This window comes from Hyperoodon ampullatus (assembly GCF_949752795.1).
Source record: "Hyperoodon ampullatus genome assembly, chromosome: 4".
Classification (NCBI taxonomy): domain Eukaryota; kingdom Metazoa; phylum Chordata; class Mammalia; order Artiodactyla; family Ziphiidae; genus Hyperoodon; species Hyperoodon ampullatus.
Window position 1 is genome coordinate 1,275,169 of NC_136917.1, and position 13,299 is coordinate 1,288,467.

Below are 13,299 nucleotides of genomic sequence, written 5' to 3' on the forward strand. Positions count from 1 at the left end.
CTATTCTAAGGATGCTTTCCATGATTCCCCCTGGTTAAGACAATCTTAAAGACGATAAATGGTTCAAGCTTTCTCCCCTGTTATTTATCATGGTTTGATAATTACCTTATTGTGGGAATTTCCTCCTATAGCCTGCTGGATTCCTGAAATCTCATGTCCCATCAGAAGTTTCAGAATAAATGAATAAATGAGTGACATGTAAGTGATTCCAATGAGTTCATGATGGCCTCAGAGCCACCATTCAGTATCTGTTGCCTCTACCTGGGTTTCCCTCCTCCCCTGTTTACCCACCCCCACTATGAACTTCCATATAGCAGACACCAGGGTTGTCCAGGGGGTGAGCAGATGCACAAGCTGATAACATAACTAAAGCTACCTGACTCTGGAGCTACACTTCTCACATTACCAAAACAGAGCCAAATATAATATTTAAATTTTTTTAAAAATCAGAAATATTTGATCCAGAATTTGAGAGACATGGTCTATCACTCTCCTATGGAAAAACAGTAAGTGTGAATACAGATGACTTTCATGATAAACTCAAGCTTTCAAAATGTTGGAAAATGTCACAAAGTAGAAAAGACTAATATGCAGCCTACAGCCAGGGCACTGGATTCAAAGATCATTTAATGACCAAGGAGTCCAGACCCAAGCCCCTATTTCCTGGAAGGTTCCTGGATGTGGCTCTGGTTAGTACATTCTCCTTGCCCTACACTGCTACTTCAAGAGCCTGAAACAAGTAGTTTTTCTGGGATATAGATGTATCTCAAAACCAGGTAACCAGTGTTGCCCCCATACAATGAAAAAGCAGTAAGACCACCACCAAATGAGGAACCTGAGAGTTGTTTGGTATCTGCAGATTCTTTAAGCAGAATTTTCAAATCTGTGCACATCTGGATTTCAGTTTCCTATAACAAGAGAGTAATTTGTTGTTGACCAATCATCCCACTGGGGGAAAGAAAAACTAGGTAAAAATAGAAGAACCCCCCCCAAATGAGCTCAAAAGCAATGGAAGACTACAGAGGCAGCAAAGATGTGAGAGACAAAGAACCTGGAGGAAAGAGAAGCAAACAGAAGTAATGAGCGAGACACATCCCACCACATTACTTCTGGAAGAATATGTTAAATCACAAGCAGTAACGAGCAAGACACATCCCACCACATTACTTCTGGAAGAATATGTTGAATCACAAGCAGAAGAAGCAAGGAGATGAAGTGAAAGCTGGGGCTGAAAGGCTGAGTTGTTGAGCACAACTTTAAGTCCTCTTACACATTTGGGAAGACAAAATGGGAACTGAAGAACCACCAAGGAATTAGACTCTGTTAACCATCAAGATTCCAGTTGGCATCTATAAATGGAATAGGGGTAACCCTGCAGTAAGTCAACTTTTACAACCACTGAACACCAGGCTTAAATGAGATGAATGAATCCCTGATTAGATTAAGGTCACCCACCCATTCCTATCACAACTGCCTGACAAACACAGAAGCAAATTCACTCCTAAGAAAGAGAATACCATCCAGACCATCAAATTATTCTACCAATTCATATATAATTGCTAGTATTTACTAAAAATTACCAGACCAAGGGAGTGAAAAACAGAAGAAAAAGAGAAACAACGAAACAGAACCCCCAGGAGATTCAGATACTGGAGTTACCAAACACAATTTTTTTTTAATTGATAGACTTACATTTTCAGCCAGATAGAGTAATATGGACTGGATTTACCCTCCCACCTAAAACAACGAAAAAACCGGACAAATATATGCAAAATTGAGTTTCAGGACACTGGACACCAGGCAGCACAGGACAGTGATCGTTGATAGATGGGGAACAAACAAGGTGAGCCCTTAAGACTGTTCCAGTTTACTGCTACAGTTTCCAGAAAGTAATGAAGGGAGACAGAAACCAGGTGGAGTCTGGCGATATTATGTAAGTTGAGGAGATAAAGCTGGGAGTCCAAAGATGCCAAGGTGGCTATAGTTCACAGGGCAGAGGGCCAGAAAGGAGAGACTAAACAGATAGAAAGCTCTGGAGATCTGAAGAGAATACTCCCACCCACCCAGCCACATTATCACAACTGGGAGGAAATTAGTGCAATTCAGTAACAAGTGCAAAGTGTCCACAGTAAGTCTGAAAGTAGCCTGGGCCCCAGAGATTCTCCAAACTGACCAGCCAAGGCCCCACACTGAGAAAAACAAAGCTCCAAAAATGGAAATAAAATTAAACAGGACAGGTGTAAAAAGAGATGAAGGGGAAAAAAGGTTCAGATAAAAATGAGAGAAGGGGGGCTTCCCTGGTGGTGCAGTGGTTGAGAGTCCGCCTGCCGATGCAGGGGACGCGGGTTCGTGCCCCGGTCCGGGAAGATCCCACATGCCACGGAGCGGCTGGGCCCGTGAGCCATGGCCGCTAAGCCTGCGCGTCCGGAGCCTGTGCTCCACAACGGGAGAGGCCACAACAGTGAGAGGCCCGCGTACCATTAAAAAAAAAAAAAAAAAATGAGAGAAGGGAACAGAACCAGAAAGTTTCAGAAAACAATTTCCCACATTGTGAACACTCTGCAAACAAACAAACAAAACACAGAAGAGGGAGCTCGGAAGTTAGAAAAAGTATCCTGAATCACAACTAGAAGTTCAGAAAAACTAAATTTAAATGAAAATGAACAACAGAAAAGTTTTAAGGTCAAATCCCATAAAAGTAGTTACATATTTTTAAAAGATAGTAGAAAAAAGAGTGTAAGGACTAGAATAACTCCCTATAGACAACAAAAACGTAACACAAACACATCCCAAAAACTATCACCTACAATTTCAAAATGAGCTGAAAGGTATTAAGAAATGATAAAGCAATCAAAGAACATAAATCAGATTTAGAAAAACTCAGTAAAGGAAAACTAAACTACAAAGAACTTAATAATGCATAACCACACAAGAGAACACTTTTAGAAAAGAGAAAAAAAATTAATCACAAAGGAAAAAATAAAAAAGGATTAAAAAACCAATCACTTTCTTATATACCAGAGATAAACAAATGGAATTTGACATTAAAAACACAATACTGTTAGCACCTCCCAAAATGAAATATTTAGTTATAAATCTAACAAAATATGCACATGCTCTATATGAGGAAAACTATAAAACTCTGATGAAAGCTATCAAAGAACTAAATAAATGTAAAGATATTCCATGTTCCTGAATAGGAAGACTCAACTTTGTCCAAATGTCAGCTCTTCTCAATTTATCTATAGATTCAATGCCATGTCAACTAAACGCCCAGCAAATTATTTTGTGGGTACTGACAAACTAATTCTAAAGTTTATATAGAAAGGAAAAAGATACAGAATAGTCAACACAAAATTGAAGGAGAGAACAGAATTTGGATGCTATCTGACTTCAAGACTTACCATAAAGTTACAGTAATCAAGACTGTGGTATTGGCAAAAGAACACATAAATAGATCCATGAAACAGAGCCCAGAAATAGACCCACATAAATACAATCAACTGATCTTTGACAAAGGAGCAAAGGCAATACCATGGAGAAAACTCATTTCAACAAATGGTGCTGGAACAACCAGACATCCACAAGCCAAAAAAAAAATAATCTAACCTTACACTCTTCATAAAAATTAACTCAAAATAGATCATATAACTAAACATAAAACACAAAACCATAAAACTCCTAGAAGATAACACAAGAGAAAATCTACATGATTTGAGTTTGCAATGACTTTACAAACACCACCAAAAGCACAGTCTGTGAAAGAAATAATTAATAAACTGGACTTTATTAAAATTAATAACTTCTGCTCTATGAAAGACACTGTTAAGAGAATGAGAAGACAAGCCACAGGCTGGGAGAAAACACTTGCAAAGACATACCTGATAAGGAACTGTTATCTAATTTATACAAAAAACTCTTACAACAAGAAAACAAACAACCCAATTAAAAAGTGGGCAAAAGCCCTGAACAGACACTTCACCAAAGAAGATATGTACACAGTAAATAAGCATATGAAAAGATGCTCTTAATCATATGTCATCAGGGAAGTAAAAATTAAAATAACATGAGATACCACTACACATACCCATTAGAATGGGCAAAATCCAGAACAATAACAATGTCAAATGCTGGAGAGGATGTACAGCAATAGGAACTCTCATTCATTGCTAGTGGAAATGCAAAACGATACAGCCATTTTGGAAGACAGTTTGGCAGGGTTTTTTTTTTTACAAAATTAAACACATTCTCACCCTATGATCCAGCAATCATGCTCCTTGGCATTTACCCAGGAGTTGAAAACTTACATCCACACAAAAACCTGCATGTGGACATTTATAGCAGCTTTATTCATAACTGCTGAAACTTGGAAGTAAACAAGGTATCCTTCAGTAGGTGAATGGATAAACTGCAATACATCTAGACAATGGAATATTACTTAGCACTAAAAAGAAATGACCTATCAAGCCATGAAAAGACATGGAGGAACTTAAACGCACATCACTAAGTCAAAGAACCCAATCTAAAAAGTCTACATACTGTTTGATTCCAAGGATGTGGCATTCTGGAAAAGGCAAAACTATGGAGACAGTAAAAAGATCAGTGGTTGCCAGGGGTTCAGGGGGAGCAAAGTAGGAAAGAACAGGCAGAGCACAGAGGATTTTCAGGGCAGTGAAACTACTCTGTATGATATGACAATGGTAGATACGTGTCATTATACATTTGTCTAAACCCCAAAATGTACAACACCAAGAGCGAACCCTAATGTAAACTATGAACTTTGGGTGATAATGACGTGTCAATGTAGGTTCATGGATTGTAACAGATGCACCACTCTGGTGGGGGATGTTGACAGTGGAGGGGTCATACACTGTACTTTATGTCAAAGGTGCCTGTGAACCGAAAACTGCTCTAAAAAAGTCTAGTAAAAAAAAAAAAAAATTAAAAATCAGCAGTTGCCAGGGGCTGAAATTGGGGGGAGGGTCTGCCTACAATGGAGCAGGGGGAAGTTTTCTGGGGGGAATGAAACCATTCTATATTGTAATTGTGATGGTGGTTACACGACTGTCTGTCTGTACTTGTAAAAGAACGGTACAACAGTAAGGGACTGAACTTACTGTACTTTATTTTTAAAAGCGATTCTGAGACAAATATGCAAATACTCAAATTCAGAGAATAAATCTCTCTGAAAGAAAAATTAAAGCAAGGGATCAGAACAAATACTAAAATTATAATCCAAGGAAACTTTCCTGAAATTAAAAGAGAAAAAATTCAAACTACACATTGAAAGAGCATATTATACCTGAGAATATCAAGGCAGAACAACCTATACCAAAATAGATTCAAGTAAAATTACTGATTTTAAGGGGAAAAAATCCTTTGGGCAAATAACTAACAATGAAAAAAAATCAGACTGTCACCAAGCCTACAGCAAAACTGGAGTAACATATTTAAGACACTTAAGGAAAGAATTCACATTTCCTTAACCCCAAGGAATTTCATTAAACCAAACTGACTCTCAAAGACAAACTCTCAAATGAGTTTTTTGCAAGTTGTTATCAACTTGCAAGAAACTCAGAATATTGTTCCCATGAGCCCTTTCTAAGGAAACATCTACAGAACAAGCTTCCAGAAAACCAAAATGATTAGGAAACAAATGAACTGGTAGGAGGTACTGAATATATAGTTACTTGCAAAACTAATTCTAAATGGGAGGGTTTATGCAAGTTAAATGGGAAAGCTGATAGTATGTAATGGCTACATACTACGACCATGTAGATTGAGTACAGCTATTTAAATGGGGGGGTAAAACTCATATTACTGGCGGTATTTTTAGTTCTGTTATTGTAAGATTATTGCGTAATATGGGATAAAGCAATTAAGTAATTATGGGATACTCAAACTCCAGCATCCCATGACCCTGAGAACTAGGACTCTCAGTATGAAAGAAGATATAGATGTGATTATAAAAAAGGTTAATTAAAACTCCTGTTATTCTGAATCTGAGTCAAAAATAGTATCTTTTCTTAAGATATTTTAATTTTAAATATACAAATATATTTTATAGCTTTAAAGATATTTTATCATAAAAGTACGTATATATATTTTTAGCACATCTTTCATCATAAATGTATATAACCACATACATACATGTCAAATTTCCTAGCACAGTCCAGTGAAAAGACCTACAACGACCAACCCAGTAGCAATGAGCACTCCTAGCAATAGATATTATGGTCTTGAAATAGCATTTCCAAGTAAAACAACCAATTCTTCCTTGGGAAAAAATGACATACTTCATGTTTGAGACAAGAAATACAAGATAAGGCAAGAAGATCTTGCCATTTAATCTTTCCAGATAGCAAGGAAACTACCAAAGACAACTAAGGTTATGTCAAAGAACCCAGAAGTCATTTAAAGAATCTCTCCCATTTGCCAACAACAGGACAATTTTAAGCAACAAAGTAAGAGTAATCATGACAACTCGTGGCATGTGTTTGAAACCAAAATATACTAGTTAATAATGATACTTTAAAAATCTAATTGGTCACCCTCAAAGGACAATAGTTTATCGTGAAAACTAGTAAATAAAAGGAAAGAAATAAGCATTCTTTTCTGCCTTTCCTATACAAATTGTACCTTGAGTAATCAATTAGTAAATGAGGGAGTAAATCAACTATACTGCAATATAAAATAAAAATTAAATTTTAAAAAAATGAAGGAAATTATCTCTTTACAGATGCAGCTCACCTAATTAAAAAAAAGACAGAATATCACTATTTTGCAACCCTCAAAGAATTAATGGCTCTAGGCACTGCACTGAACACCAGTAGGAAAGAAGGCCTTTCTACCTCATCTGCCTCCTGAAGTAAAAGGACAATACCACATACACAACACAACCTTCAGTCCTGTCAAGGGTCTTAAATTCTGAGTCTGATCAAGCCTCTGCATCCTGCTGCCCATATGGATGTTGACATGCATGCAGCAAAATATAGACTGTGGGGTAACAACAGGTCAAACTGCTCAGGTTCAACAGATAAATTGTAAAGAAAAGGATGGAGGGGGAACATGAATTAAGACATCAAATAAAAAAGGGGGGGACTAAACTAAAATGCTTAGGTGTACATAACTTGGTGTTAAAACTATAAGGAAACAAAAGAAGTGATTACTATAAAAGTCAGGGTAACAGTTACTTTTGGGGAGCAGGGAAGGGCTTGTGATTGGCTGTGGTGTGGAAGGGGTTCTGGGATAAGTGAAAAACTTCTAATTCTTGACCTGCATATTATAAGGCTTCTGGCCTTATAATAATTCACTAATATATCTGTGTGGTTTTCTTGAGGATTTTTTTTTTTTTTTTTTTGACTGCAGCACGCAGCTCTTGCAGGGGGGAATCTTCATTCCCCAACCAGGGACTGAACCCAGGCCCTCGGCAGTTAGAGCTCAGAGTCCTAACCACTGGACAGCCAGGGAATTCCCGGTTTTCTTTATCTGTTTCATTTTACAGTAAACAAGGCTTTCTTTAAAAAGTAAATGATTAATAGTCATTTGGCTTATCTGGTTATCTCCAAATGGCACAAGGATCTAACCACCCATCTCCCTAGAACCAGAAGAGTATATTAGATTACGGCAGGTCCAGGATTCAATGACCTCAGATCCCTGGAACTTTATATCACAGGATCTTAAGGAACTGATGCTAGAGCATATTCATGAAATAACTGTCTTAGCATGAAATGAATCCAGCCTTGAAAATTTCTACACACAGGAGTTTATGTATTAGGGACTGACTAAGACAATAAAGTGACCTTCCTGATAGTGGCTTTGTTAATTATAAGGTCTTGTTCCACAGACCTATTCAATCAATAGTTTATCCTCCATGATACTTGGTAAAGATAAGACTTTGTTAAGAATGTTACTTTAGAAGAATCTCTCCTCTTCCTTCCTATCTTGTACACAGATTTCTTCCCAAAGTTTACAGTGAGCAGAGAACAGTGACTCAAAATTGCCAAGGAGTTCCCAACATGAGGTAGAGGGAGGAGAGAGCGAAGAATCCCCTTAACCTCAGATATACAATCTCACTGACCCAAGTGAGCACTTTCTAGATTGCCTAAACTTTCTAGAAGCAAAGGACTTGTAATTCAAAAACTGCTAATACAGACTGAAAAATATATATATATAGTTAAATACCAATGCGGCAGAAATTCAAAGGGGAAGTTGGAGTGGTGACTGCCTGTGCTTCAGAGGCTCCCCCGACACAGAAAATCAAATTTGACAGGAGAGGCAAAAGAAGAGAGAAATTTCACTCTCCATCACACCACACCAGCTCTCCAAAAATCGAAGAGGGAGAAAAGGAGAGACCCATGTGGCACCGACCTCTACTATGGCTGCAGAGGAGGGTGTTTAGGTTTACTCAATAGATTAATCAGAACTCGAGCTGACAAGGGAGAAATACTATCATCATTACTTCCTTTTTGCTTTCTGTATAGCACGCTTCTGCTTAGACTTGGCACTTATATTTTGTCTATTAGTTATTTACACTGGTATATTCCCTTCTTCTCACTCCCTAATATGCCATAAGCTTCAGAATGAAAGAGAATATGTTTTTTTCATCTATATATTTTCCATATGCCTAGTATAGCACCTGGCAAAATGTTTTACACATAGCATATACTCAGTATGTCTGCTGCATTAAATTAAAAAAGAAAAATCAAGGGCAGTCAGGTGAAAGAAGAGAAAACTTGCTCTGTATTATTGCAGAAGGCAAAAACCAAGACAAACTAGAAGGAAAGTATGGGGAGGCCAACATGAACACAAACTTTCTTTAGCACTGGTTGCCTTGAGAAGTAATAATGTCCCTTTGCCACTTTTGAAGACTGCATTAAAGGTAGAAGGGAACTTTGAGAGCTGATCCAATCGCTTTTAAGATTTTGTTTCTGAATAAGGCTGTCCCCAGAGACTAAGACTGAAAAGCAAATGAAGAAAATAAGGAGAAACAAATCTATCCCAGAACCTATACTAGAACCGGCATTTCCCACCTCATTGGAAACCTGTAATTTGATAATATAAAAGCTCTATCCTACTTTATTAGAGAATTAAGTACCAGAACAAACTTTTGTACACTAGGCATTTCACATGTGTTATTTTCATTCCATCCTTGATATTATTATCCCCATTTTATAAAAGGACACTGATAGTGAGAGAATAAGCAATGAATGGGTTTTGAACTTTGACGCAAACCATGTTCTTCCTACTGAACCTTCCAGCTTCTAAGATAAATGAGCACTGGTAAAACACAACATTGCTTTCCTTGTGTATTAGCATTAGAAAACAATTTTCTACCATATCTTAACTTCCATACCATAAATTTTTGCTTGCGTGTCTTACCACTTATTTCAAGCTCCACCCAGTGTGATTTCTTTCCATTTGCTGCTTCCTCAGAGGACATAATTGTGTACATCCTCCGAGGGTCAGGGGGCTCATATTTTTCTTTGGGCATGCCTGTTGAATTAAGAAAAGAAACCAATCAATACCCAGAAGAATCAAATAACTGAAAATAACATCTTTTTTTAAAAGTAGACACCCATATTATATCTCTAAACACAATTTCCCACTAAAAGGAACTAGGAGCTCCTTGGAGAAATGGAGGATTTCAGGTCTGGGATCAGAAAAATACAAACGAGCCTGGACACTAAGAAAGATGCTGTGGCTGTGAAGGACACAGGAGCCAGCTTGAAGAGGTCCCACTGGCCACAGATATGACAATCTGAACATCAAAAGAAAGACTACATTTCAAACTGCACGAATCCAAAACTTTAACAGGAAAAAAAAAATGCAGTCACCTGAAAATTGGAAAATAAAGGGAAAGAATCAAGCATTTATCCTGCATTTCTGGCAGAAACTAGATGAGGAAATGTTCTTAACAGAATTCTAGCTAATAAATGTAAAAAGAGTTAGATAATTAGAAAAAACACTATTTCACAATCTCTAATGAAAAAATGGATGACCATCAATGGTTAATAAAAGCATTAGGTAAAAAAAAGTCCAATGAAACAATTTTAACTAGATCAGGCTGCAAGACCTCAACCCAAGGATCAATCTCAGTATTAGGACAACTAGACTTACATGCCAACACTAAGTATACCCTTGCCCCTTCATCCAAAAAATTAAAAGTAAAATTGAACCTGAATCAAATCAGCCTCTCTAGATCTAGTACCAGTTTACACTAAGTAAGGGAGACAGAGGCACATGTTAAAAATAACACGAGACACAACAATGTGAATATACTTAACACTACTGAACTGTCCACTTAAAATGATTAGTAAGATAGTAAATTTTGTTATAATTTTACCATGATTAAAAAAAATTTTTCTTTATTTTAAAATAATGCCACAAGAATACAGCCAGCCAGACACAGACCATGGAAAGTTCAACATGACAGAAGACCCAGTTTCTTCAACAAATGAATGACATGAAAAAGGGGGAGTAACAGGAAGTTGATATTAAATGACTTAAGAGGCACAACAATCAAATGCAATGTACAGACCTTGTTTGGGTCTGATCTGACCAAATCAAGTGTAAAAAACATTTTTGAGAACTGGACAAATTTGAAGAAGAACTAAACCTAAGTTGATATTGGGACTACTGTTCATTTTGCTTGTGGTTATTTTTAAAATTCTTATTCTTATAAAAACATTCTGAAATATTCAGGTGAAATGAAATCTCACTTCCTTGCATATTCTCCCAAACTCCTTGCCCCGGTCTCACTTCACCTTATGTGTCTGGATGAGCCATCATCTGCTTTAACCAAGTCTCTACCTACTCTGGATACCTACACAGCTAAACAAAGCTGGAGAAAAACCTACCATCATGTGAATTTAAAGTAAGCCAGTCGGCAATCACTTACGTCAAATGGACTTACTGTTGAACGTGTTCGAGGTTTTAGTTTTACAAGAAGAAAAGAGTTATGGAGATGGATGATGGCGAAGGCTACACAACATTATGAATGTATTTAATACCACTGAATGTTACACTTATAAGATGGTAAATTTTATGTTATGTATATTTTCTACAGTAAAAAAAAAAAATGGAAAAAAGTTAAAGCAACTTTCATTATGCTATGCTGCTCCTCTAATGATGAGAATTAGAGCTATCTTTCAAACATAGAAATGGTTTTGACCATGTAGTCAAAACACAGGAGATAAGTAATCCTAAAAAGCTTTTTGAAGAAAGTAAAAATATAAATGGTGAGACTAATCATCTGCACAAGAAACAGCACATTTTTTTGTTTTGTCAAATATTGTTAATAAAACTTTTCTCCTACACGTTAATTTCTCCAAAACAGAAATACAGTGCCTGAAGTTTTTAGACTAATACAAAAAATACCTAACAGAGAAAGCTATACAGTCAAGAACTGTTCCTGTTCCATCTAGAGGACAATTTGGTGAAGCAAGTGCCCATTCTGAATCATATGAATATACCAGTGATAACAAAATGCTGTGTAAGGTTACCAGAGCTTGATGACAACATCCCTTAAGATTCCTTAAGAACACCCAAATGCCACTATTCTGACTAGATTTTACTTACAACCGTGTGATCTTCACTGTCTTTTCCAAATAGAATTTAATAATGGTAAGCTGCTCTCTCCAGCTGAGGTCAGTATTTTGAGTTACTATTAATTATTAATCATTTGACGACTTAGTGAAAGTTCAGAAGTCTGATTTACCACTCTCATGTGAGCTTATTTAGTGTGAATCAATGTCCAGAGTTTGATCACGCTTCAGAGAATAAATATAAGTATTACTGAACTGAAATCTGAAATCCAAGCCCTAGACCTGGGGTCATTCCATCAAAGAGTCATGATTTCTGCCTAAGCGGCCAACCACTCACTCCCTTTCTTGGTTTTCATGACATACAATGTGTTGCCTTAAAATTTAAGAGACAGCTCATTACTTGAAAGCAGTGAGGAGATCTTCTTTATTTTCCAAATCCCTGACAGTGCAGATTAGGAAGTGGGGGGAAAAAAGAATATGACAGAATAAAAGAAACGGCAGCAAATTGGACAATCAAGCCCTTCTGAGGAGCCTATCTGCCCAGTGAGCAACCCCACCCATTTTTCTTGGAGTCCAACCGAACATAGTATTAGAAACTAGGTAGAGAAAAGGGTATAAGAATACAAACAATTTAGGATTTTTCCCAAGGCTTGAAATCAACAAGCAGATCTTACTCTCTAAAAAATACAGTATGGGGCTTCCCTGGTGGCACAGTGGTTGAGAGTCCGCCTGCCGATGCAGGGGATACGGGTTCGTGCCCCGGTCTGGGAAGATCCCACATGCCGTGGAGCGGCTGGGCCCGTGAGCCATGGCCGCTGAGCCTGCGCGTCCGGAGCCTGTGCTCCGCAACGGGAGAGGCCACGACAGCGAGAGGCCCGCGTACCGCAGAAAAAAAAAAAAAAAACAGTATGTCACTGCAGATTACTATCTAAAAAGAATAAAACGTTTCCAAAACAGGCTTGAAAACTGTCAAGTAGAATTAAAAGACTTTTAAAAAATAGCTAGGCCAGAGTCAGCAGGTATACAGCCCCTGACTAGTCAATCACTAATTCCTCCAATCCAGTGCCAAACATCACTACTGATCCTGGCAGCATAAAATCTGTCCCTGATCTAGATCTCAGAGAAACGGTTTTTCAGTATCTTAGAATAATTATTTACCTTAAAGAAATACAGGACATTATTTACCAGCATAGAAAGGTATGCTCTCATTATTAAACATTTCATGAAATGGCTTAAAAAATACACACGGGAGGGAGCTAAGAGGGAAGACGCAGGGGGGCGCAGGGTGGGGGAGAGACCATGAGTGCAAGTCAGCCACCATTTGAGGCAGCTTTTAAACTAAGAAAATTGGTACTAAAGAGAAAGATGTAAGTCTTTATCCTTTCAGTGGGTACTGTAAATAGAGTCATCAAATAGCCCCAGGTGAAAACGTGTCCTATTTTACAAAAGAATAAATGAAGAATGAAAGAATTAATAAAAAACAAAAACAACATCATTTCATAATTCCTAATGAGCCTTTTTAAAACAAGGATTTATAAACTGGGTTAAAATCATTAGATGAATCATTGGCACTGGCATAATGCTAAGGTAACACCACCACCCAGATTGTTTTTTGATTATAAGGTAGAAAATGTTCAAAAGAGGAATAAACTGTTACCCCCTTCATCAATCTTCCCAACATTAATGGGGGTAGAACCAGATACTGTGGGTCTTTGGATCTGACAGAATATGAAATACACACCAACAGTGTTTA

The 13,299-nt window shown here is 37.4% G+C and overlaps 1 protein-coding gene across 4 annotated transcripts in view; it reads right to left on the reverse strand.

Annotated features, from left to right (window-relative positions):
• The window catches only part of CNOT6 (CCR4-NOT transcription complex subunit 6), a gene marked incomplete at both ends in the record, with an annotated part of 50,155 nt that extends 40,662 nt beyond the window's left edge, over positions 1-9,493 (reverse strand). For all 4 annotated transcript variants that reach the window (XM_079703332.1, XM_079703331.1, XM_079703330.1 and 1 more), the window contains one exon: positions 9,382-9,493. In XM_079703332.1, coding sequence (XP_079559458.1) covers positions 9,382-9,493 — 112 coding nt within the window. The remainder of the gene's footprint in view (positions 1-9,381) is intronic.
• Positions 9,494-13,299: the final 3,806 nt, after the last annotated feature.